Source organism: Harmonia axyridis, chromosome 3 (genome assembly GCF_914767665.1).
Source record: "Harmonia axyridis chromosome 3, icHarAxyr1.1, whole genome shotgun sequence".
In the NCBI taxonomy this organism is placed as follows: domain Eukaryota; kingdom Metazoa; phylum Arthropoda; class Insecta; order Coleoptera; family Coccinellidae; genus Harmonia; species Harmonia axyridis.
In genome coordinates this window covers 1,014,634-1,040,244 of record NC_059503.1, presented here as the reverse complement: position 1 = coordinate 1,040,244, position 25,611 = coordinate 1,014,634, and the positions used below count along the sequence as shown (strand labels likewise).

At 32.6% G+C, this 25,611-nt stretch overlaps 2 protein-coding genes across 50 annotated transcripts in view; one reads left to right on the top strand and one right to left on the bottom strand.

The window, feature by feature from the left end:
* Positions 1 to 22,161, bottom strand: part of LOC123676597 (modifier of mdg4-like) — a 55,780-nt gene extending 33,619 nt beyond the window's left edge. For 28 of the 47 annotated variants that reach the window (XM_045612632.1, XM_045612658.1, XM_045612629.1 and 25 more), the window contains exons 1-3: positions 21,978 to 22,146; positions 21,496 to 21,860; positions 20,998 to 21,406 (exon numbers count right to left, since the gene is read on the bottom strand). In XM_045612632.1, the coding sequence (XP_045468588.1) occupies positions 20,998 to 21,406; positions 21,496 to 21,852 (766 nt within the window). In that variant the 5' untranslated portion in view covers positions 21,853 to 21,860; positions 21,978 to 22,146. Of the gene's footprint in view, positions 1 to 396; positions 1,536 to 2,146; positions 2,497 to 3,407; positions 3,925 to 4,151; positions 4,536 to 4,865; positions 5,258 to 5,367; positions 5,724 to 6,399; positions 6,821 to 7,277; positions 7,565 to 8,157; positions 8,427 to 9,126; positions 9,405 to 10,113; positions 10,395 to 10,492; positions 11,960 to 12,555; positions 12,845 to 13,072; positions 13,668 to 13,905; positions 14,345 to 15,765; positions 16,025 to 18,097; positions 18,216 to 20,997; positions 21,407 to 21,495; positions 21,861 to 21,977 lie in introns of those variants that run through there. The other 19 variants (XM_045612613.1, XM_045612615.1, XM_045612646.1 and 16 more) reach the window with 19 other exon arrangements.
* A 946-nt stretch (positions 22,162 to 23,107) lies between these two features.
* Positions 23,108 to 25,325, top strand: LOC123676595 (cyclin-dependent kinase 2-like). 3 transcript variants are annotated; one of them, XM_045612606.1, is made up of 6 exons: positions 23,108 to 23,291; positions 23,461 to 23,529; positions 24,270 to 24,480; positions 24,536 to 24,808; positions 24,865 to 25,068; positions 25,129 to 25,325. In XM_045612606.1, the coding sequence occupies exons 1-6, from the start codon at positions 23,203 to 23,205 to the stop codon at positions 25,258 to 25,260; spliced, it is 978 nt and encodes a 325-aa protein (XP_045468562.1). In that variant the 5' UTR covers positions 23,108 to 23,202; the 3' UTR covers positions 25,261 to 25,325. The 3 variants fall into 3 exon arrangements, with proteins under 3 accessions (XP_045468562.1, XP_045468564.1, XP_045468563.1); XM_045612608.1 differs by lacking the exon at positions 23,461 to 23,529 and having other exon boundaries at positions 23,115 to 23,291; XM_045612607.1 differs by lacking the exon at positions 23,108 to 23,291 and having other exon boundaries at positions 23,490 to 23,706.
* Positions 25,326 to 25,611: the final 286 nt, after the last annotated feature.

Genomic DNA, 25,611 nt, shown 5'->3' with positions numbered 1-25,611 from the left:
TAAGCTGTCTGAAGTTTATTCTAATTTTGGAAAAATAACGAGACAGTAGATTGAAAATGGAGACTTCTCAATAACTTTGCTCAAAATTTGTTCTGTCCAGAAAATTGTGAAGAAAATAACTCAAAAACGATTGAATTATGATTTAAAACAAATATTCATTATGCTGTAGATAAATTTGAAAATAATTATACTTTTTCATCACTTTGAGACAAAGTGTTCCGCAAGTACAGAAAAAAGTTCGTTTAGATTCCCCTATCTCGAGCGCTGAATATAATATTTTTAATTAATCCGTATACCTAAAATGTTTTCACATTAACTTTTCAACACTAATTTCACACTATGAAAAAAAGGGGTAAGTAGGATCCAGGAAAAAAATAGAAATTAACTCTTCATATATATGTCATTTAATATTCACACAATACAAATACAAATTGAATTGATTTATCATCAATGAATATATTATAAAATATATGAAAAATCTCAAACTGAACGTATGATTTTTTCAAAAATTCACCAAATCTTTTAGAGCTAGACCCTAAAAAAGGAATGTTTTTTTATTGTTTCATTGTAACTATATACTTCTTTCATTTTACATTACATTAGACGGCAGCGAAAGAGTGAAAAAGAACCTTAGTACTTATTTTCACAGAGATAATTATTTGCATCATTCATTGTCGCAAATAAATTCATCGCATAAAATGTTGTATTTATTTTCAACCGATATAGCCTTATAACCCATTCTACAGTTGAAGACCAAGTATTATTGGATATCAACTATCAAGCCGCAGTGTGACCATCCCCACTTTGCCATTGTAAGAGAACACTCATTTATGCGATATCGCATAACGCAGATGTTTGATTGTTGTACTGTTCCTCTAGACCGTGAGTGTTCTCTGAAATAACGTTGAATCTCCTATTTTCCCAATGTATTCGTCAAACCTGTCGATATATAGATAATAAAGCAATCAAGGCATTTAGAATGCACGATTAAGACGATAGAAGTGTTGAACGCAGATAGAAATAATATTCAATTTGAGTTTTTGACAACCTAAGACTATATTTCGAAAAAAAAAAACAAAATTGTATATCTTGGTGTGAAGAAACCAAATTAATTCAGAGATTTTCATTTATTTTATGTGGATGTATATGGCGACCGACTTACCGAGAAGAGTTCGATTACAAACGGACGGCTTTTTTCATTCGAAACATAAAAATTACAAGTAGTTTCCTCATTAATGCTCAAAACTTCCCACAAATTCTGATAATAAATCAATTTCAAACCCTAACAATTTGGACCTTCTGCGACAGAAGGTTCTTGAATCTGGTATAGACTTTTGGCGAGTGGTTGTGGACACCAGACACTTGAACAACCTTTCCACTTGTCACCAGTCTGGATTTACATCTGTCAGTTCGATTTCCGAAATACTTGCTGCACATCCAGATCGTCTTGTTGACGTCCCGTTTCAAGATTAGGTAGTCGAAATCATCCAATATTATTTTCGGGCGTTTGGTTCCCATATCGAAATATATGGTATCTGAAATGAGACTTGTTAGAATTGTTTTCGGGGATACTTTTCTCACCACCTCCACAAGTGGAAACAGAGGTTATTGGTTGACAGCGAGCAGTAGCATCAGTACTAAATGTATTGAAGCGACATCTGGCCTCCAACATCGTCAATAATGTAATGACACAAAAAGTAAATATCTGCTCAACTTTTGTTTTCCCTTCACAGTGTGTTATATTCTTTATTATTGTTGAAAATATTGTATTCAGTATCGTCAAATTTCCGAGAAAATGAAATCTGGATGGCCCAGTGTACTCTTAATCCTTGAGATCGTAAAGGATATGCCGGTCTAAACAAATTATTTGTTTGCCAAATTGGTACAACTGTCATCTATAGTCATGCTCATTTTGAACGTTACCTATCTAAATTTGCTTACACTGATCCATATCGTCAGTTCATCTGTTTTACGATTTCTGCAATAGTTAAAAAAAAAATCGAACATTTGACATAGCTTTGTAAATTGAATATCCTGTCGCTGTGAATTACAAAAGACTTCATATGTTCAATTTTAATCTCTTAATTCACTCTTCACATGTCCAATAGAAACAATAATCAACAAGGGGAAATAATAAAACCAGATATAGTGAATGAAATAAAAGTTTATTAACAAAGAATATATTCTTCATTTGTGATTTCTAAAGGGTACACCTGATACACTCGATTCAGATCGATTCTCTCACAACAGTAACCTTCTGACTGAGCATGTTCCTGTACTTGTCTTTCTTGTTTTTGGCCTCATGATTGTGTTGTTCGTACATGGTCACAATTTTCCCAGTTGTTACCAGTCTACATTTACAACGAACAAGCCTCGAGTTGAAATAATGGGTACATCTCCAAATAGTATGATCGGACTCCTTTCTGTAGAGCAAAAAATCGAAATCGTGGAGAATCAGCTTTGGCTTTTTTGTGCCGACGTCGAAAAAGATGACATCTGAAAAATAAAACTCTGAAGAAGAATACGAGACACTTTCTCGAGAAAGGAACCATTTTTTTACATCTTTTTAGTTTATCTATAGTTACAGTAACCATTATAATAATGCAGAATTTCATCGTACCATGAAAGTCTAATCAATAGCCTTTGCTTTTTACACTCAGAAATCCGCACTAAAGAGCATGGTGCAAATGAAAGATTGGGTATTTGCCCCGAGCATTGCCAATCTGTCGAGCAAGTCAAGGAAATTTGATTTTCACACGATTTTTCGCAAACTCTTCTATAATTTCATTTTGAACCAATATTGTTATCCATAGCCAAAAGAGAAATACTGAAGAAGCAATTGGTTCTATGAAATTTCACAAGATTTTATCAATTTTATATTAGCTGAAATAAAAACATAACCTCAGATATCGAGGCTCTTTATTCCACACCCGGAAGATACAGTACAGTGTAGCTCACATAAACAATTTAGCCGAATATTTCCAAAAGTATGAGCCCAAAAATAAAAGACTTAAGGTGTCAAATCAGGAGATCTTGGAAGCCATTCAATAGAATAAGAGAAAATGTTCAATAAAGTCGCTAATACTTCTTTTGAATGGACGGTAGGCTTTATGAACATCTTATTAATTAAAATTAGTTCAGAAATTCATCCAATGCCCCCTGTTGGCATTTACATTCTCGAGGGGGCTTTCACCCACTTAAGGTGAACTGTTTTAAGCTAGTCGCCCTGTATAAATGGAGAAGCCCTAGCTTGCTTGTCGAATATAATATATGTATGTATTATTGCTTTTTATGGATAATAACGCTACATACACATACATCAGTGGTGATATGTATATATCAAGCAAGAAACATATACAGGGTGTGCACAAATTGTAACAATAAAACCATCTGATAGTTCTTATGATTTAATCATTTCTGGTATACATGTTTCATATGATAAGATGAGTGGATGGTTTTCAATGCCATATTTTCTATAGTACTCGTAACAGTACAAATATCTGTTAGAGGGGTAAAATCTGTACAGATAATTCAATAGGTAGATTGTCAATATGACAAACAGAATCTTCAGATTTTCTCTTAATTGATTCCTAATTCAAATACCATACCTATACCTCGATATTCATACATTCATGTACCTTATACCATACTTATATGTTCTAGGTGCTTTTCTGACGATGTTTACTGTCTGAGGAGTCAATTTCCTAGATGGTTTCGGTTTAGCAGGATGGTTATGTTGACCTTCAATTGCTATTTCTGTACCACTGCTGAAAATACGACACTTGCATCTGTGTATATTTCGTAGATGAAAATAGCTGGAGCACTTCCATTCAGTTTTTCCATCTCCTTTCTTAAACAAGCAGAAATCATAGTCAGCATGGACAAGTATCGGATGTTTTATGCCAACGTCGAAATATATTACGCCTGAAATAGAGAATTGAGATTAGTGAGTTATTGAAAACCATCTATAGACCAAACAGGATACCCACACAAAGTTCCATTAAGGATCAGAATTTTAGAGGTTGTTTCAATGATTTGCAGACACACACACCGACAGACACATGACCCAACTTGTTCATAACAGTCTGAAATACTTTTTGCATTAGGAAACTAATCATAGGAAAATTACCAATGGGACAAACACAACTTTGAATTTTTTGATTTTTCATTGATCAATTCATACGCCTTAACACTATGTATATAAATCGATATTCCTATATGTGACTTATATTATCGAACTATCTTGTTCAATCCGGCGAAATGATATTTTTTAGATGGTTTTTTGACGATTGTCACTGTCTGTGGAGTCAATTTCCTGAATGGTTTCGGTTTAGCAGGATGGTTATGTTGACCTTCGATTGCTATTTCTGTACCACTGCTGAATATTCGACACTTGCACCTTTGATTATTTCGCAGATTGAAATAACTGGAGCATTTCCATTCAGTTTTTCCTTCTCCTTTCTTAAACAAGCAGAAATCATAGTCAGCATGGACAAGTATCGGATGTTTTATTCCAACATCGAAATATATTACTCCTGAAATAGAGAATAGAGCTTAGTGAGGTATTGGTTTGTTATTACCAGTAACACAAAAATAAATTGATATTTTTCAACAAAATTTTAGCTCCTAAAGTTAACTCGTAACCGTTTACCGTATTTCACTTACACTTTGCAATGTCCAAGTTCGAGAGGTCAGAGATTCGAATCTCCAGAGAAAAACATTTTTTATATTCCTATTTCAGAGATTTGACATACTCCATAAGATATAAGCGAATAATAAACGATATTCCGTGTATCGAAGCTAATTCGTCTGTGTAAGTTGATTGAAAAAAACAATCCTCTCGTTCAATAATTTTTGAAAGCACAGTCAATCCAATACTTTATTGATTACTTCAGAAATAACGGAACATAAAATCATTTCAAATAAAGATAACGCAAAAAGATAAAACTCTACACCAAATACAACAAAATAACAATCAGTCTATTATGAAAAAATATTCATTCCTGCTTTCTGATTATTGTGACACGCTGTGACAACAGATTTGTGAACTTGGTACATTTTTCTTTCGGCAAGTGATTGTGATCAGCACGCATGTACACCATTCGACCACTGGTTTGCAGGCGGCATCGACATTTCGTTTTATAGTAGAAAGAACAGACCCATATAGTCTTCTTCTGCGTTTTTCTCGCCAAATTGAAATCGTAGTTATGGACGATTATTTTCGGATTTTTCGTTCCCACATCGAAATAAATGATATCTGGAAGAGAAAATCACGTATTCAATCGATGTCAAACAAGATTTCGAGATAATGACAACATAAGGGAGTCGCACACTGATCCTTGGGGTACACCAACGGGAAAAAACACATTAAAACTCAATACTTTATTGATTATATCTTATACAAGGATCGTTCAAGAATAAAATCATAAAACTATAACATATAAATATTCATTATTACTATTTCTTGTATTTTCGTATAATAGTGAACTCCTGGCGATGCATATCCTTAATTCTTTTATTTTTTCCGAATGGTGGATGATTGTGCTCCTCTCCGGTCATTATCACGACACGTCCACTCGTGTGGATTTTATTTTTGCACTTAGTTTTATAGTAGCCGGTGCAGATCCACAGTGTTTTATTCTGATCTTTCTTATGGCAAGAATAGTCGTATCCGTGTAAAATTAACTTAGGGTTTTTTATGGCTGCATCAAAGTAAACGTAACCTGAAATCAATTACAAAATAAGCTAAAGCTGTCAGGCACTTCAGTGAAAACGAATTAGTTACTCACAAAAAAAAAATTAGTATCTAGTAAAAAGTATGAGCCACTAACCAACAGTAACAACTGAAGCAATTATTTAATTCCAATGAATTCGGATAAATAACATATTTTCTGTATCTTTTGCATACTAATACTTTACAAAAACCTGTGATCCCAAAAGATTCAACTATTCAAATATTCTGCTTGGGAAATAGTTGAAAGAATATACAATAATTAACTATATTTTTATTTTAATTCTAAAATTATTTCATTATACACGACACAGAAAAAATTATATTCATTGAAATAGAATAAAACTCATCAAAATTCATATTCATAAAGGTGGATTATTTGCTTCAATTGAATAATAAAAAATTTTACATTTTCTAATTGAATCATTTCAAGAGATGTTTCGATAAATGTTGGTGTTTCTATTAGGGTTACTCATCCGATCAATGCATTAAAAACTCTTTGATAAGTTTAGACTAGAATATTTTGAATTATAAAGTATTTTCATCATTATGTCAAATATATTCATGAAAATTGAGTTTCCGCAGACAAAAACCAATAATACTCATTCAAACAAAAAACGAAAATCATATTTCTTCATGAAAATTGAATCTGAGATTGAATGATAAAAAATGGGAAATGAAATTTATTCATGAAGATATTGTTACAAAAACAGGTAGTAATATCAAAATAGAGAAACAATAAAAGTATTACATTATATAAGAAATTTTTTCATTTGAAGAACGTTTTATATGGAATTTTATGAGAAAAAAAGGCCTAAGTATATTTGATCTTCGATTTAGAACATTTCCTCCTTATATCAACTTTGTGAGATGCCATATTTTGTAGGTTTTTCGTAGAGGGTTCATGATTGTGACTTGCAGTAACGAAAACAGTGGTTCCAGTGGTTGTCAAGCGTGCAGGGCACTTAGTGAGGCTATAGGAACTGCAACGCCAAAAAGTGCTATTCTTCATATGCTTTTGACAATAGAAGTCGTTTTTTTCATATACCAGCTTTGGACGTTTCTTGCCGATATTGAAATATATAATTCCTTGAAAAAAAAGATAATTGAAATATTATCGTAGAGATAATACACATCCGCATAGATCCAAACCAACAGATATTCCAAATACAGAAAAAATAAAGATACTTAAAGTTTCATGGTAAAAACACTTTTTGAAAAGGAATGAAATATGTTTTCCGACATAAAATTAAAAGAGGGAAAAGTCAAACCAATATGAATATCGAAAATTCAACCACTTTTGAGCAGCTTTTGTGATAGAACCACTTATACAAACAAGATGTCTTTGGAAAATATTAGTTTCCGATTGATTATTTTCAAAATGAGGGGAAATAACCCCTTCAAAATCGAATAACAAAAACAGAAAGTAACATCAGTCAATAAAGACAGATAAACCAATAAAAGTAACACCATATAACATAATCTTGTTTCTTTCGAAAAATGGTCAATTGTTTTATATGGGAATTGAGAAAATAATTATAACGGAAAAGGTCTAAGTATATCAGTTCTTTGATTCCCATCTAGAACATCTCCTCTTTATGTCAACTCTGTGTGAGGCCATATTTTGAAGGTTTATCCTAGAGGGTTCATGATTGTGACTGGCACTGACAAAAACAGTGGATCCAGTGGTCGTTAAACGTGCAGCGCACTTGGTGAGTCTATAAGAACTGCAACGCCAGAAAGTGCTGCTCTTCATTTGCTTATGACAACAGAAGTCGTATTTCTCATATACCAACTTTGGACGTACCTTGCCGACATTGAAATATATAATTCCTTGAAAAAAAAAGTAGCGTTAAAATATTATCCGAGAAATAATACACACCGACATTGAAATATATAATTCCTTGAAAAAAAAAGTAGCGTTAAAATATTATCCGAGAAATAATACACACCCCGTTGATTCAAACCAACAGGTTTTCGAAATCAAGACTCTTTTTGAAGGAAAATAAAAAATACTTTCGGGCATGAAATTAAAAAATTGGGAAGAGCAAATATAATGAACCAAGAATTCAATCTTTCAAGTTATCCTTGAAAAATCTGTATATGTAAGACAGAGCGGTCACCTATACAGATACAGATTGAATCAAAAACGCTTATATATCTTATTGTGAAATACCGCCAAGAATCAAAAATCATTAGAACAAGAAAAAGTTTTAATTTCTTATAATAACTAATTGAATAATTTTGTAATTGTGATATATTCCCGTGCTGGTAAAATGATTTTGGAAAACTATACTAAACAAGCTCAAGTCTTGGTAGGACAATATCTATTTGGAAAATAAAACACAAAATTTAAAAAAAATATTATTTCTATCTATTCTAGGAATAACAAACCCAAAATTGTCAAACAAAAAACTTATTTTTTTCCTTTTTGAATTCGTTTAAATCTGCTTCACTTGCACAGAATAGTCGATAGGGATCAGCTCGTGTTTGCCTTTGAAAGTGGGCGGATGATTGTGAAATCTGTTATTGACTATCAGATGTCTTCCTCTCGACACTATCCTAGATTTACACTTCTTAAATTTCTGCGTGCAACACCAGATTGTCTTATTTGCGAGGTTTCTTTCTATCAAATATTCGAAATTCTTGAACACCATTTTCGGAAATTTTCTGTTCTTGTAGAAGTATACGGCTCCTAAAAACGAAAAATGGTGAATTCAAAGAGGTCATAACTGCGCTGAAGACTTTTTACAAAGTAACTACTGACGATTCTCCAACTTCCAAATCATTTGAAGAAAATACAAGATGAAATTGATATGGAGCACTAACAGATGACGCTCAATCTCCGCTTGAGATTAAATGACAGCTGTGCCAACTTCGCGGCAAAATGAATATCTTTTGAATGAGTCCCTTAACATTCTTTACAGAATTTACAAATTTCTAATCTGAAAACTAAACAGTTCATCGTACGGTCACCATAATGTCCTGATACAGCACAAGTAGACTTTTTTCTTTTCAAATATTATCTCACATTAAGTTCAGAACTCAATTATGTTTTTATCTGAAAATAAGAACTCTCAATAAAACAAACTTAAGGTATTTCAGAAATATTCTTCAATACTATCTAGCTTGGCTAGATGCGCCAGGTGTCGCATCACTCTACTTAATACAGTTGCTAGCCTCCAATGAAATACCCTCTGTTTTCAAAAGGTCTATTACCACTCAGCTTGAATGACAGCACGTTTCCCTATAGTTAACTCTTAACATAGATATCTGCCAGTCCGTTATTCTTATTTATCTACGATCGCTTTTCGTTATGTTATAAATTCTTTATTATTATCTAGTTCGTCCATTCGCAAAATTGGGTATAGGAGTAGAGAACAAAATAACTCTGGTTACAGAAAAATTAATCTTTATTATTTAGCACATCTTCTTTCTACATTAACTTTCTGAGAGTCCATATTTTCTACGTTTGTGACGGTTGGTTGGTGATTGTGACTGGCAGTGACGAAAACAGTGGTTCCAGTGGTAGTCAAGCGTGCGGAGCACTTGGTGCGTCTATAAGAACTGCAACGCCAGTAAGTGCTCTTCTTCATTATTTGCTGACAACAGAAATCGTTATTTTCATAAATCAGCTTCGGGCGTACCTTGCCGACATTGAAATATATAATACCTTGAAAAAAAGAAATCGGTGAAAATGGGGAAAATCGGACCAAATATCATCAGAGATTAAAACATAACCATATTCGCGGGCGCAAACAATAGTGCTGCCGCCTTCAGGTAACTAGAGGAATTGAAGTAGATTATTATTTTAAATTTTGAATAATTTTTATTGTACTTTAGTTTTACCTGTATATTGCCGATGGAAAGTGAAGTATATCTAACAGATATTGCTCTATTCAAGAAAAAAGTTTTATTTCATTAATTTCCAAAAAAAAATCCGTTAGTAGCTGACTGCTGAGAATTGAGCGTGTTATAATTTTGAAGGCGATAGATCTTAAATGAATATATCTCAGCTAATTTTGACTTTGTGCTCTCTTTCAGAGGAATGCAGTTTTATCCCGAAAACACTGATAGAATCTTCAGTATATCACTCAGTGTTCCCTGCCATATACACCTTCCAGCTTTTCCGGAATATACACAGCCCACAGCGACAGTTCTCGGACAAGCAAAGAGTTACTACAATATTGAAGTCTCCCATCCATCATCAATAATAACAAAAAAACTGTTTCTTAACAAAATTTCGCCTCAAACGCCTCACTATTCATATCACTCAAATTTGAAACTAAATATTCTTTATTAACAAAATTAAATTCAACATTCTAATAAATTATAAACAATCCAATTAATAATAAACTCTCAAAAAAGCGAAGAAAACAAAAAAAAATCAGAAAATATCAATAACGATTGGAAAATTTTCTGATTATAGTAAAGCTTTCTTTCCTTTCCAGAGATTTTCTTCCATCGTAAGATGGGAGATGGGTGTGTGACCCAGAGACTGTCAAATGGGTTCCGTCTGTCATCAAGCGTGCGTTGCATTTAGCGTATCTCTTTCTTCTACAGTACCAGTGCGTTCTGCAACCCGAAGAGCGTTCTTTCAGGTAAACGTTGCCCTCAAACACTATTATCGGATTTCTAGTGCCTTCGTAGAAATGAATAACACCTGAAAAACGGATATAATTATTTCGTTCTTCGATCATAAATTACTCATCGCTTTTTTTCAACTCATGGCTGCTTTTGGTGGTAATTGTAAAACAAATATTGCAACCAATCACCAATATTTATTTTCGAAAAACATAACATAAATTGAACATTTGCAAGGATGTAAGTATTTTAACAATTGAAATAAAAGAACACATTACAATATACAAAAAACATATAAACTCTAATAAAAATTTCACAAGAAGTTATCTTGAAAATAATGAAACAGTACCAATCCACCATAAAAATATTGATAACAATAAGATACTTAAACTTGATCAGTCAGAGAAACGAAATTCTATAATAAAGTACATAACAATACTATGAAATTATTCCATGAGAAAGACTAGCATACGATATAGAAAAATCCCATTTGAATTCTCCAGTTTTCAGTAGAACCTTTTTCGAACCTTCCTTCGAAGAGTCACTCGCAAGGGTTTCAGAATTTTATTTTTTAGATGAGAAGGGGGATGGTTGTGCATAGCCGGTAAAAGTTCTACTATACTCCCAAAAGAAATAATCCTAGATTTGCATTTAGTTGCTCTTTTCTCTGCACAATGCCATTTGGTCCTAAATCCACGCTCTCTTTCCTTAAAATAGCTATAATTGTCTATTACCAATACTGGATTTTTTCCACCTTCGTAATAATGAATTATGTCTGCAAAAACGTATCAATCAGTCAAAGAAAATAAAAAAAAACAAATAATAAAAAACCTGGGGATTACATACATGTCTCGATTCGTAGTTTGTTAACAAATCAAATAATAAATACGAAATATAAATTCGGACTTTTTTCATTGAATTTTACAAGAAATGAGGGTTCCATCTCTCAAAAACAAACAAAAAAAATGTCATAGAAAATGATTAAAACAAAAATTCCCATCGAAACTACCTAATGAAAATTGGAATATAAAAATAACAAAATGGTAAACATTCCACAGATAATATAATTTAATAAATATTCCAAACAGAATAGAGTGTGGACACTGAGAAAGTATTCAATATGTCACAAATAACACTCCAAAACAAAAACAAAAATTAATAAAATCAACACAAATATTCATTTTATTGCAAAATAAATTTACAACATCTTCAATCCATATTTTAGAATATTTTCTCCATTTCAAGGGGGACTAGACAGTAGGTATTTTCCATTTATTAATTTGAACAATATCAAAATATCCTGCATTCATTGCTTGACCTATATTAGAAAATTGAAATACTTTCTTCATAAAAACGAAATGAACTTGAGTTAGAGCTGAAAGTAGGTCTTCTCCTTCTCCTCGAAATAAACAACAGTCGATATCAAACTGTCAACGTCACCATTGAAATCAGCAGGATGGGTGTGTATACTGTTCATCAGCTTCACAGTCCTACCATAGGTCAATAATCTGGCCTTGCACTTTTTTTTCTCTTTATATTTGCACGTCCAAGCAGTTTTGTCGGCATATTTCCTCTCTAACATAAATTCATACCTGTTAATTATCAATTTCGGATATTTTTTTCCTTGGGTAAAGTAGATTATGCCTGGAAGAAAAAGGAAATATCAAAATCACTTTCAATATAAGCATAAGCACAACACATGGCAGTTTTCTTTGTTTATGGTCGATCCAGGACCATATTCCGATCTCTCTTACAATATCTGGCCAGCTAGATCTTCTGTTTTCACTACCATTTTTTTACCAGACATAGGTAATTATGAAGCGAGCCCAACAATAAACATCAACGCAAAAAAAATCACATGATTTTATGTAACGATTATCATCTAGAAATTAAATTGATGTTCACGATTTCATATTTATGAAAAGCTTTTGAGGAATTTTTTCAATTTAATTTTTTTCATTTCATTATGAGATGGGATGAATCAAATATAATCTTCAGAATTCGATTTGTTAATTTCCAAATTCAAGGGATTGTAATCTAAAGTTTCCAATTCTTTCAAGCAACCGATTTATCAGTTCAGCTTTTATTATTTCAGAGAGAAGTTGTAAACGGAAGATATAATCTTTTTCGACATTTGGATTCTAAAGCATTAACTTAGGTAAGGGTAATGTTGAAATATCCTTATAAAGAATTTCAAAAGTTCATCAATTAAAAAAAATATTAAAAATTAAACTTCATGGTGTCAAAAACATTATCTTTAATAATGTATTTAATGTATTTTTCGTTGGAGACCAACTATAACAGATTTCAAATGATTCAAGTCTCCTTTAAAAGTACGTGAGTGCGAATGATCATCATTCAATATCCTAACACACTTTCCAAATGTCACCAATCTTGCTCTGCACTTTTCTGCTTCTTTTACGCATCTCCAAAAATTTTTATCCTCACCCTTGTTTCTATGTTTCTTAAACTCGAAACCATCGTAAACCATTATAGGATATTTCTTTCCAGGATAAAAATAAAGAATCCCTGTAATTAATTCATTCATGTTTGAACAGTAAAGTGACTGATTGCCAGGTATATTGATCGGAACTAGGTTGGCTTTTTATGGGGTTAGGATGGATTGGATTACATTTTCTACTGTATTGGTTTTTTGAATGGTTATCAATAATTTCGATATCTACAATTGCCTACTGAAGGTTAAGTTACCATTGTGTTGTTATAAAAGATTCACAAAGGGGATTACATAAAACAAAATTTTCTCTCCGTATTTCTTTATTAGTACAGATTCAATTTTTTTTAACAATAACAATAATTCTTCAGAATCTAAATACTTTTTCAATCAAGTGTTCCTCATGCAACCTTCTAGTACAAAATATCTGATAAAAATATTCAATCATTATAATGTAATTTATTGACAATTTATGTCTATAGTTATTTATAAATCTTTAAGCAATGCAAACGAATTAAGAATTGATTTTAAAACGTCATATCATATGAATAACTTTTATGAGTCAAACTGAAAAAAAATTCATGGAACTAAACATTGAAAATTGGCCTCAGATTTTTCACAAAAAAAAATAAGATATATCAAAAATATTCAAATCGACGACTCATTTTTCTGACCTCGAACGGATTCCCAGGTCCGTGTAACTTATCGTTGAATGGTTATGTTTATTCTTAAGAAAAACCACCCTGTTACCTATAGTTTTTATTCTGGCTCTACATCCGAAACGTCTGTAGTGAGAACAGCCCCAAAAACCAGCATCTCCATATTTTTTATCGCAAAAGTATATTTCCTTCTGGAAACATAACTGTAATCCTCTCGGTGTTCTTATAAAGTAGGAAGGTTCTGAAAATTCTTCAATTAAAATGTCGTGGTCTTTCTTTCCTTTTCTTCAAAAACTATACTTACAAGGATTGGAATTTGAGATGGTAATTGAAATAAAACAGCTTAGACACCTTGGAAGTTGGTTTAATCTTCAAATCACAAAATCTGAATAGCTTTGAGAAAAGGTCAACTGAAAGTAAAAGTAACATTCTTTATAGGTTAGTTAAGGTTAGGTAGAGTTTTAAATAAAACAACTATATGTTGGGATTCAGTTTATTAACTTGTTCAGTTCACAAAATCAGATTCATCGTGAAATTATAACCAAATTAACTTTGTGGAGATATATAATTTGAAGTTGAATACTGAAAAAATATACAATAAACTATCGTTTATTCCAAAATTAAATTCAATTCAAATCATAATCTGACATTTGGGTTCATTCATATAAATAGTAATTTATATTTTATTAGATTCTTTACGATCAAATATTTCCAATTTGATTAAAACGAACATATTCTTGGAATACATAAAATCATTCGTTTTCGGTGAGAAAATTAAAAACTGGTTAAGATTTAGGTTAGGTTAGGATAATCCTTTTTTGTGATATCCGAGCTCAGTGTTCCTCCGTTTGTCGTCTCCATCTGTTCATCTTGCATCTGATATGATCGAAAGGAGTCTCCCGCGCCGCATTTGGATACCTGCAATCAGAAGAAAAACACTGCAATTTACAGTATAATTTTTTTGTGAACTCGAACTCAGATCTTTCGAGTAAAATATCAACCGCCAACCACTGAGCCATGAGTTTTCAGAAGTAATGTGCAAGTTAGATTATCGCAACTCCTATAGTACATTTATTTTAGCAATAAATGACGAATCGTAGATGCCAACTGTATTCGCCTACCAAAGGCACTCAAAACCGAGCATTTTCGAAAGTTTAATTTATCAACCCTTTACTATGTCCAATGTACGGGGTGACCATGAGAATTATTTACATATTGGATAGGACTGTACTCAGAAATAGTGAGTCATAGCGTGGTGGGGGAATGGGTGGGGGGAACATTCATTCGCCTTCCTTTCCTTGATTTTCAGTCACAATGGAGCAGTGGTCGGTAGAGTAACGTGTGTATTAAGGTTAATGTTAGAAACGATGACTCAGTGGTAGCAGTTCAACGAGCACTTCGCGAGCAGTACCTAATCTGCCATTATGAATTGGGTTAAAAATTTTCGAACTACAGGGAACATAATACCTACAGAGGTGGCGTTGATCGCTGAGGGCCACTGTGCGAGTGTGGGGTGGTTTCTTGGACAGAATAGAAATTTGCCTGTTGGAAGAGGGACGTCACCTTCCTGACATCATTTTTTCTTCGTATACCCACAACTATGTAACGTGAGTTGAATAAATATCATCTTGAAAAATTAATATTGTTTTACTGATTATTAAATGAAAATGTTTCTCGTGGTCACCCTGGACTTGTTTCGATTGTGAGTATTCATTTCATTCGTAATAAGAATTGGTTTTGATTGTTTTCGATTCAATTTATATCTATATTTGTTTTGTAAGCAAGTCTGGCAACAATATTTATTCCGATCAGCTACGTCATTCCATTGCTAAAATAATTGGACAATACGTTTTTAAGATGTGTTGTTAAATTACCAAGAAATTATTCTTTCTTATTTTGCTTCCTCGATTTTCTATTTAAAATTTCAAGGGGGTAAATGCGGAAAAGCTATTGAATTTTGTACGAAACTTCTTGAAAATAAATCTTATAGTTCCTGAGAAAAGCTCTAGACGACGGACCGATGGTTGTTTTTGTCCAATTTGTTTGTTAGTTGAATGTTTCCTATGTCGACTTTTTTACATTTTAATGAAACCTTTCGGAAACTTAGAAGTTGAACAATTTTTTAAGTATATACATCCCAAAATATAAGGAGGGTTGAATTTTCATTTCTCAATCCTTTTCGAAGGTTCATTATTAGAAACAATGATTAAGAAACCTTGTCCGAAATTGAACACCACTCAAGCCTATCGTTAGAGTAGTTCTAATGTGTTATTTAAATAAATCTAGAACAAAATGTTATAGTCCTCCCTTCACCTGTTCAAAATATAGACCAAACTAACCCAATCCAACCTAAAACACCTAGGTAAGTCATCGACTTACATTTCACTCAAGGTCGCATACACAGTCCTGGATGATACCGAAGGATTCTTCAGAGTGACCTCTTTCAACTCTCTCATAAAGACGATCTTCTCCTCGGCCGAGTAGTCAGGTGGATGGTTGTGGGGTTTGTTGATCTTGATGTCGTCGATAGACCCATCATGTGGCAACACCGCCCTGGCATGGCACCCTAACCTTTTGTACTCTAAACACCGTAAATATCTGAAATTGGCAACGATGAGCGGGATGATCTACTGATTTCGGAATTCTAAATAGTCATAATGATTGTAATTCAACAAAATGGCCTCCAGACTATTTAAAATACTGAATTTTTGAGGTTTGAATAACTATGCTAGCACAGGATCTTTATAAATCATTGTAACATTGCAAGAGCATTCTTCTTCTTCCGGTCACATATACAACTTGTACGTTGGGATCAATGTCCCATCTATTCAATTAGAGTCTCAGAAGAGCCTTAGAAATGTTATATGAATAGAGTTTATAACTAATTTGCCCTAATTGCCTTAAAATACAGAAAAAACCTACGAGACCATGCAGCTCCTCACGAATAAGTGATTGATTCACTATTGAATAATAATTTCAAGACTGATAGTGGTAGGATGAATAATTATATTAACATAGGTTTTTTTCAAATTATTGTAACATTACAAGGGCCTTAAAAATGTCATATGAATGAAGTTAATATCCAAACATAATTGTTAGGTGGAGATTCAGAAGAATGCTCAAAATTTCATGGACACAACATGGAATAAATGAAAAGGATGCATAAAGACACAGAACTACTACTGACAATAAAAAAGAGAAAAACATCGTATCTTGGATATGTGCATCGTGGAATAAATGAAAAAGGATGCATAAAGACACAGAACTACTACTGACAATAAAAAAGAGAAGAACATCGTATTTTGGATATGTGCATCGTGGTCCAAATTACGAAATACTGAAATTTTCAATAGAGGGTAAAGAAGATGGTGAATGATGCCAGGACGAAGACAATACCTACTCGTGGCTGAAGAACATTCGCGATTGGGCCCATATGAGCACAACCCATTGCTTCGAGTCACGCAATATCAAAAGATATATACCAATATTGTTATCAACCTTCATTAATGGAAGAAGAATGTTTACACTTGTTCTATTTTTCTTTAAAAAAATCTATAAGACGTTGCCGCTTCGTTAAAAATATGTGGTCATCACATATCAGTTTATGAATGTTTTCATTGATCGTTGATGCAGTTCATTTCAGGAATGAGTTCTAGTGATCTCGAGTCGGCACCGTTAAAAATTAATAACTTTCTTTCATTATTTTGGGTGACCCACTAAAAAACATGACTTATTTTTCATAAGAGCAGCCAAACGAAGTGCTTATCATTACAGTTTTGACTTTGTAGGTACTAAGTCTTTTTGCTAGAATTATGTATTTCAATTCTTAATCCAATTTCATTGAATCTTATTTCCAAAACTATGATAAGTAAAAAAATATTTCAACACCCATTATTAAGTTACGCTCATTTATAATAATTCTTTATTTTTATCCAATGCCATTTTTAGGCAAAACTGGCCAACCATGTGAAATTTTTCATTATGACTATTTACAAGCCTCAAAAGTATGTTCAAGTGAATAGCTTTACAAACGATTCTGAAGTATAACCTAAACTACAACTTACACCCCTAACACAGAGTTATATTCTTTCTACATGTATCGCGCTAACCTTTTGTAGCTTCTGGTTAGTGGTTTGAATAACACATAATTCATACCTTCCAATTAAACTTCCATAATCTCACCATAGTTTTCGTACCTAATAATTTTCAATTTTAGAATCCAATTCTGTAATTTCTAAACCAGATTGCCACTGATTTTTCCAGAAAAAAATGATAGGTAATACAAAATTGTCCAATTTGATTTGGGAATATAACAGCTGTGTGAAAGGTCAGTCGATCTCCTAATTTGATTACTTTCTCAAATAAGAAGATGAAAGTCTCTAATTCATTATCCTACTATTGACCCTTATTAAATTATCAAGGAATCCGATATGCTGTGCATTTTTCTCGATTCAATGGAAACGTACCTGTTAAATTCCAGGATTTTCCGCCCCTTTCAATGAAAAAAAAACATAACCCTTAAATTTTGTAGACACACCTAACAATTCAGATAGGTAATTATGCTTAAATTGATTAACGTTATCAGGACTACAAATAGTCCTCCAATATAAATGTCAAGTCGAAAAGAACTGCTAATTCACTTGAACTACTAACGGCATTCAATTTACTCACATCATTGGTGGATTGCCTTTTGTAATATTAACATGAAATACAAAGCCATCCACAATATATCTGGGCATGTTAGGTTTTCTCCTTTTGAATGATTCCAATGACGTTTCGTATTTTGTATCTTGAAGCAAAAATTTTCCATTAGTAGATGACCAGATATCAGCCATATGAATGAATTTTCAACATGCTAATTTGGTTGGTACGAAGAAATCAACGAAATACTTTATTTTTAATATTTTAATGACTTTCTTATACTACACCATTATAGTATTATACTATTTCATCATTTAGGAACATTCCAGATGTGTTATCCAGTCCAGGAACACCTACCAGAAGACTTTTCTTGTGGAGAAGTACCTACAGGAAAACCTATATTTCATTTTGGAAAAACAGAAGAAATAGCACCCAATGTTTACACAATTTCAAATATATTTTCGCGAAGTATTCTAATAATACATGACCAGCATTTAAATAAACTTTAAAAATATATTGTTTGAATCATAAATTGAGTGAGAAGTTTACAATATCAATTGAAATTATAAACTACTGATAACAATTATACTTTTTTCTATTTCATTCAATCAAAATCATGAAATAAACTAAACTTTTAGAAACAAAAGCGAGCTATTTGCTGGACTGCGTCGCCATCTATAATGAACAATAGTAAACTACAATGGTTCGAGAAAACTCCGCAGCATAAATGCGCGTGCTCAAATGTATCGAACAAAATTAAACTCTAATTGAAATTAATGAAAATTCAATGTGATGAATTCTAAATTACTGTCTATAGAATGTCAATTGAAAAATCTTGATGTAGTGACCGGCCAGTCCAACTGAAACTAATAAAAAATTATATACTTGCCTTGTGTTTTTCTTATGTCACTCATTCCCCTAGTTGAGCAGCAAACTGAAGATATGCCATAATTCTATATTACATCAAAAAGAAAATAAAGTACTTCCAAAGAGCTACAACCACCAATTGTCGTACTTTGTATTGCATTTTCAATATTTCACTTCAATATTCGTTTATGAAATATTAATGTTTTTCTCATAGTTTTAATAATTCATCCTTGATAACACTAATAGATGAAAAAATTTTCCCTCAACTACCAGAAATATCACTTAATATTATCACTATGGTAATTTCATGTATCTTAGAAAATGATGACCTGAAAACTGTAAAATATTAATAGTCCAACCTGAATATTCGAATAAATTTCTCGAATCATAAAAGAACACTTCCAACAAATCATTAAATGATTGATTAAATTATTACAGAAACAACTGTAATAATTTACTCTGATATTAGACTCAGATGTAACCAATGCATAACTTCAAAATGCAGAATAAATCAGTTTTTCAAAAGATCAGGCATAAATTTATGCCTGAATTGAAAAACAAGATCCAGCAAGTAATAAAAGTTTGCACAACAGAGTAAACCACAATTGACACACTTCACTGCCGAACAAACCACAATTTGAAAACTAAGACAACAGAAGTATCTAACAAAACTTTTGACAGTGAGCAATGAAATTAAAAACAATAAGCAGGGCAAGGCCTAATAAAAACCAGATATAGAGGTTTTATCTAATCTATTTAACGATAGAGGTGAAAAATTTTAACACCTCCAGCTAGGTTTTTTTTTTTAGGCCATTCTGTATGCGAGAAATAATCCCAGTACCATAGAGAAGCAAATAAACTGAGCAAAAAGATTCTCATGACTGTCCAGGACCCAACCTTAGCAATGCAATATTTGTTGAAAAAAATAGACAATTTACACCTTTGAAAAATTTGCATGGCTATGATTGTGATTTCATAATTTAGAATTTCCCCTTACAGAATTTTGTGAATTTGATTCCTCGCTTTCAGAGAATCAATTCTGTAGAAATCTTTATAAAGGAAAAGAAATACAAACCTGTGAAAAGTACACATTTCCAACCAAATCTCCCTAATTCGTACACCTAATGAAATTAAAAGTAAACAAGTCAAAAATGCTTGTTGCGCTCATAAAAAATTATCTATAATTTTTCAACATAAATCTTCAGATTTATTCAAAAGAAAATAAGAGATATAAAATAACACCAAAACCAACTATGGCAATGATTAACTAACCACAGCCACATTCATCGAGGAAAGAATGAGATGAAAAGAGATCTATGAAAACAAGCTTGTAATCAACAATTGCTGAGTACTCTCTCTGTATTCCATAAGATCCAGAATTTTCAAATAGAAAAAACATTCAAATTATTCTTTCCAAAAATGTTAAGTTTGATGTTTTTTAAGAATCTCAAAAAATCTCATATAAGCGGTTCTTTGATTCCCTGTAAAAATTCAATCTAATTGCTTCATACAACTTTCGAACAGAAACTTGCAATAATGAAGCAGATTGAATTGCAGCAGAAAAAGAACTTCCGGAGGCATATTCAACAGTATCAATTGATATTGTTGTCACCTTGATAACTCAATATTTTGAAGTTCAAACTGATATATATATATATATAAACAATGTAAAAATTGCAATAATTCATAAACAATCTGAATGGACAGTCATAAGAGATTTGAAAACAAATTGGACTGGGATAAAAAATATTGGGATTCATAAAACATCAGTTTTCTATTCAAACAAGTTTTTATATCAATAAATTGTTCATTATTAGTTGGAGAATAAACATGATTATTTAGAGAAGAAGGTAATATTCTAAATTCAAACTTGAAATCTCCAAGATCATCATCACTATCAGTTGAAAAAATTTCAAAAAGTTTAATTATTAAATAATCCAGTCTAAATCAATCTTTAGCTAAATTCTATCAAACGACTCCAAACCAAGTACTACTTCTTGCTTTAAAAGGAAGAGTGATATTTTATGAACCCAAAATCAAAAGTAATTAAAAACTACACCTACCTTGTCCTTCACCAGTGCCTTCCGTGCTTGTCCCCGCCTGCGGTTCCTCCTCATTACCTTCCATCATGCTATAGTCTTCTGTATCATCACCAACGGTTTCCTCAAGTCCTTCGCCAAATTGTTCATCATCATCCTGTATACTTATAGTCTGTGACTGATCATATGGTTCCATTTTAAACTGTACAAATTCGTTAGGTGGGTTTGTTATAGGTTCCGTTTTCGTTACTACATTACTAGGTGCCATTTCAGAAGATGATGTGCTCGTTCTTTGTCTTTTAGCTGGAGGTTGAACAACAGCTTGGGATGGAGGTAATTTTTTCGGTCTAGGTACTGATGGAACAGATTTTGTTTCTTCTACAATATGTTGTATAGATTTTTCTTCTTGGTCAGTATCATTTTCAGTAGCATTCTAGATGAAAGTAAAATAGATATTATGGTATACCGATATCGTAAACAATTTAAATTGTTCCTATAAGAAAGAATGTAAATTCAACTCACACTTCCATCACCGGTGAGTCCCTTGATTTGTAAGGCCTCGGCAGTCTTAATGAATGTTGATAAATTTTCTTGACTAACTTGTACCTCGCCTTGGTACATAAATTGTAATAAATCACTCAATGCTACATACGAAACATCCTTCATAAAAACTATAGGATGTTTACACGGATTACTTTTAAAGAGTTCTTTGAAATATGGACTACACACAGAAAGCACCATTTTATGAGCCTTAAGGTATTTTCCTTCCACTGCTAAAGTTACATCTACTAGATCCTCATTTTCTAACATTGAGTTCATTCCAGAACTCATATTTTTGTGGAAATTATCCCAACATAGGGAAAACTGCTCCGACGCCATGGTCGGATCTGAAATAAAATGGAATAATTTTAGTTTCCACTTCTCACAAAGGTGACGCCGTAATGGCGGACGGCATTCGTTGTATAAACGTTACAAATATTTGTGTTCCAACTAAAGGTATTTACCTCTTTAAGGACGACTTTCTGGAAGAATGTGTATCGAAGTACCTGCTACACAATACAATACAAAAGTCAAGGAATTAGTTCAGTATATAAACAAATTTAGATCAAAATTATCCACTATAATACGGCTACCAGTGACGCCTACTTCAAAACCGGGAGAACTTCGGCTTAGGAGAAATTACAGCGCAAAAAATCTACCGAGTAGACTCGAAAGTTAACGAGGTTGAGCGGCTGTGTTGCCAGCTATAAATATTTATCAGCATTTATACAGATTTTTGATGTGCTTCTGATAATTTCCTTAGCAGGTGCCATTTATTGAAATGTTCCTATTTCTAATAGCGCTCATTTTCACGGTGATAGTAACTATCGTGATAGTGCGACAGCACTCTCGCACTATCACGATAGTCGATAGCAGAGATATTATCTCGATAGTATATCTATCGAGTAGTTTATATGGTGCAGTTGCTAGGATAGTTACTATCACTATCGTGATACTAACTTCTTTTAGTTCCATCTGCTATCGAAAGTTAGAAACCATCATATGAGATAGTACTACAACCGTGGAAATGAGCCTATAGAAAAGACAGGGAAAATGTAAGTGAGCGGCATGGGAAACAATGCAGAAATCAAGTGAAGTATCAACAAATTCTTAAAATACTTGAATAATGCTTGTCCTTTGAAAAACCGTCGCGGTTTTTCTTAATTTTTTTTTCAAAAATCATTGGTTACACCAGTATTTCTAGACATCATAGTCATGATTCATTTAATCTATATGTGAAGAGTCATTGAGAGCAGATGAAAGTTCAGACAATAATTGAGATAGGTACATAAATGATGCACATTGATAAATCGGTAGGAAATACTATACAGACAAGTAGATGAAAAATTAATTTTCTCTTATACATTTTGTTCCGTATCATCAATTTCTCATCTCTGGATCTGATTCGGGGAGTACCCTATTTTGATGAAGATATTATACAGATAAATGCTCAATGCATCTGGCAACAATGGCTAAGATGTATTCGGTAACGGCAATCGACCGCGCATTGATATTGCCATGTTGCCAAAACCTTTGATTTTGAATTTGAAATGTATGTAAAATTCTGAAGATCTTCTCGTAAAAGATGTTCAAATATAATCTAACTTTATCAATAATTACTTCAGACTATTTCATTGAGTGAAAATAGAAAGAAATACAGCAATTGAGCAATATTGTTATTTTTTCGTAATGAAACAGTCAATAATCTTTCTGTTTAGCGTCTGTACTGTTGCCAACTATAAATTTCGACTGAAGGAATATGTGTGTGATCTTTCCAGGTATCATTGATACAATTTTCTTTAGAATCCCATAAATATTATTTGTAATTCCTTCGAAAGGACACATTCTTAGTTATAGTCTGATTTTCTTTTCGAAATACTGAAAGGTTAGTATTGAAGTATTTATTGATTTTTTTGCTTATTTTGGTATTGCTGTGTGTGCGAAAAGAAGCCTACCCTCACCCTCAGTTGACGCTTGCGCCTCCATTGATAAACAGAAATGGCGGTGGATATTCAGGTACTTTTCCCGCTAAGTTTAACGATAGACATAGGAAGAGCATTTAGTTCAAATGGAAAAATTAGATAGATTTATTAAATTAGGAACTGCCGGTGAAGGCACATACGGTGTTGTGTACAAAGCAAAAAATAAACTTACCGGAAAGCATGTAGCACTAAAGCGTATCAAGTTGGAAAAGTAAGTTATTAATTAATTTAATCGCTGGTTAATTTTTGCTTTAGCTTTTCGAATTAAACTTGTCAGTTAACAACTGGAGAATGATTGGTGTAGCTCTTTAAATAGCTTAAAAATTTGTTGTTAACTTGCTGGGTTGTCTCATATTTTAGTGCTAACATTTACTAATATCGACTCCAATATTAGCTGGATCTTGAGGTGTAATACGTAATTAAATACCGTAGCACCACATGATTCAGCTTATATTGGGGTCCTTTTCCTCATTTCCAAAGTGATGTTGAATAAGGAGGGGTCTACCTTCCAATACAATTTGGGCTATGGAATCTTCAATGGAAAACTTCTCTACAAACCCTTGGAGTGAATAACAACTTCTTAAATTATAAACATTTTCATGTACACACATTTTGCTTTCAATAGGAATCCTAGAACACGTTAAGTATTATTCCATGGGAAGCAATTCATCTTTATATCTGGCTTCTATAATTACTGCTTTTAATATGATAACATTGTTGACTTTCCGAGATAATTTCAAGCTATGAAGAAAAAATAACTATTAATTTTTTCAGATTTTATAACAAAGGTGATTCTGAAGGTGTCCCTTCTACGGCAATTAGAGAAATATGTCTTCTGAAAAATTTGAAGCACTCTTCAATTGTGGAGTTATTAGATGTAATGTACAGCACAGACAAATTATATTTAGTATTCGAATTTCTTGATTTGGATTTAAAGAAATATATGGATTTTTCCAAAGGACCACTAAACAAGGAACTCATTAGGGTAAGTCTTGTATTAAAATCAATTGTACTTATTATTATTTTCATCAACGTTATAGAGCTACATGAAGCAATTGGTAGATGGTATGGCCTATCTTCATACTAGAACCATCTTACACAGAGATTTAAAACCTCAAAATTTATTGATAGACAAAGAGGGTCACATCAAATTGGCAGATTTTGGTTTATCAAGATCGTTCTCTCTTCCGACTAGAACATACACCCATGAAGTTGTCACCATGTGGTATAGAGCCCCCGAACTATTACTTGGTACAAAAATTTATTGCACAGGGGTTGATATTTGGAGTTTAGGATGTATATTAGCAGAAATGGTGAGTTACTTCTGAGGGCCTAACAATGTTCATTGTTAATTTTCGCCTTATTACAGATTCTGAAGAAAGCAATATTTCCTGGAGATTCAGAAATCGATCAAATCTACAAAATATTTAGGATAATGGGAACACCCACAGAAGAAGTTTGGCCTGGGGTATCTCTGTTTCCCGACTTCAAACCAACCTTCCCAAAGTGGAAGGCGAAAGATTTCAAAGATGTTATTGCCTTCCAAGATCCTGAACAGGAGGCCCTTCTTAAGGTAAGTACCAGAGAATACAGCACGGTTTGTGTGCTTCATTTTTGCGTCGTCGTTTTTCAGAATATGCTAGTCTACAATCCTGCCCAGAGAAAAACTGCCAAAGAGCTGACGAGATGTCCATATTTACGAAAAGCCAAATTGACTGCTCCCAATATGGATGCTTTCCCTGCTGATGAAGATGGTGATGACTGAATTTGTTTGTTAGTTATTTGAAATAATAATTTATAATGTTATTTTTAATAAATTAATTTTCTGTATATTTGTTAATTTTTGTGTTTGGAAACCAATAGCTTTTTTCTTTCAAATGATCACTAATTCTAAATACACTGACTTGAAATCGGGAATTTGACTACAAATTATTCTTCTGTGAGTCAAATTTGATTTCTGTTATTCGGATTTATCTAATTGATCAATTTGATTGCATAATTATTTCGAAATAACTATCGTATTACTGAAAAATGTATGCAACTTCATCAACTCAACTATGTAGAATTTTTTCTACATATCACTGTTTTTTTTCTTTCTGGACTTATATTTGGGAAA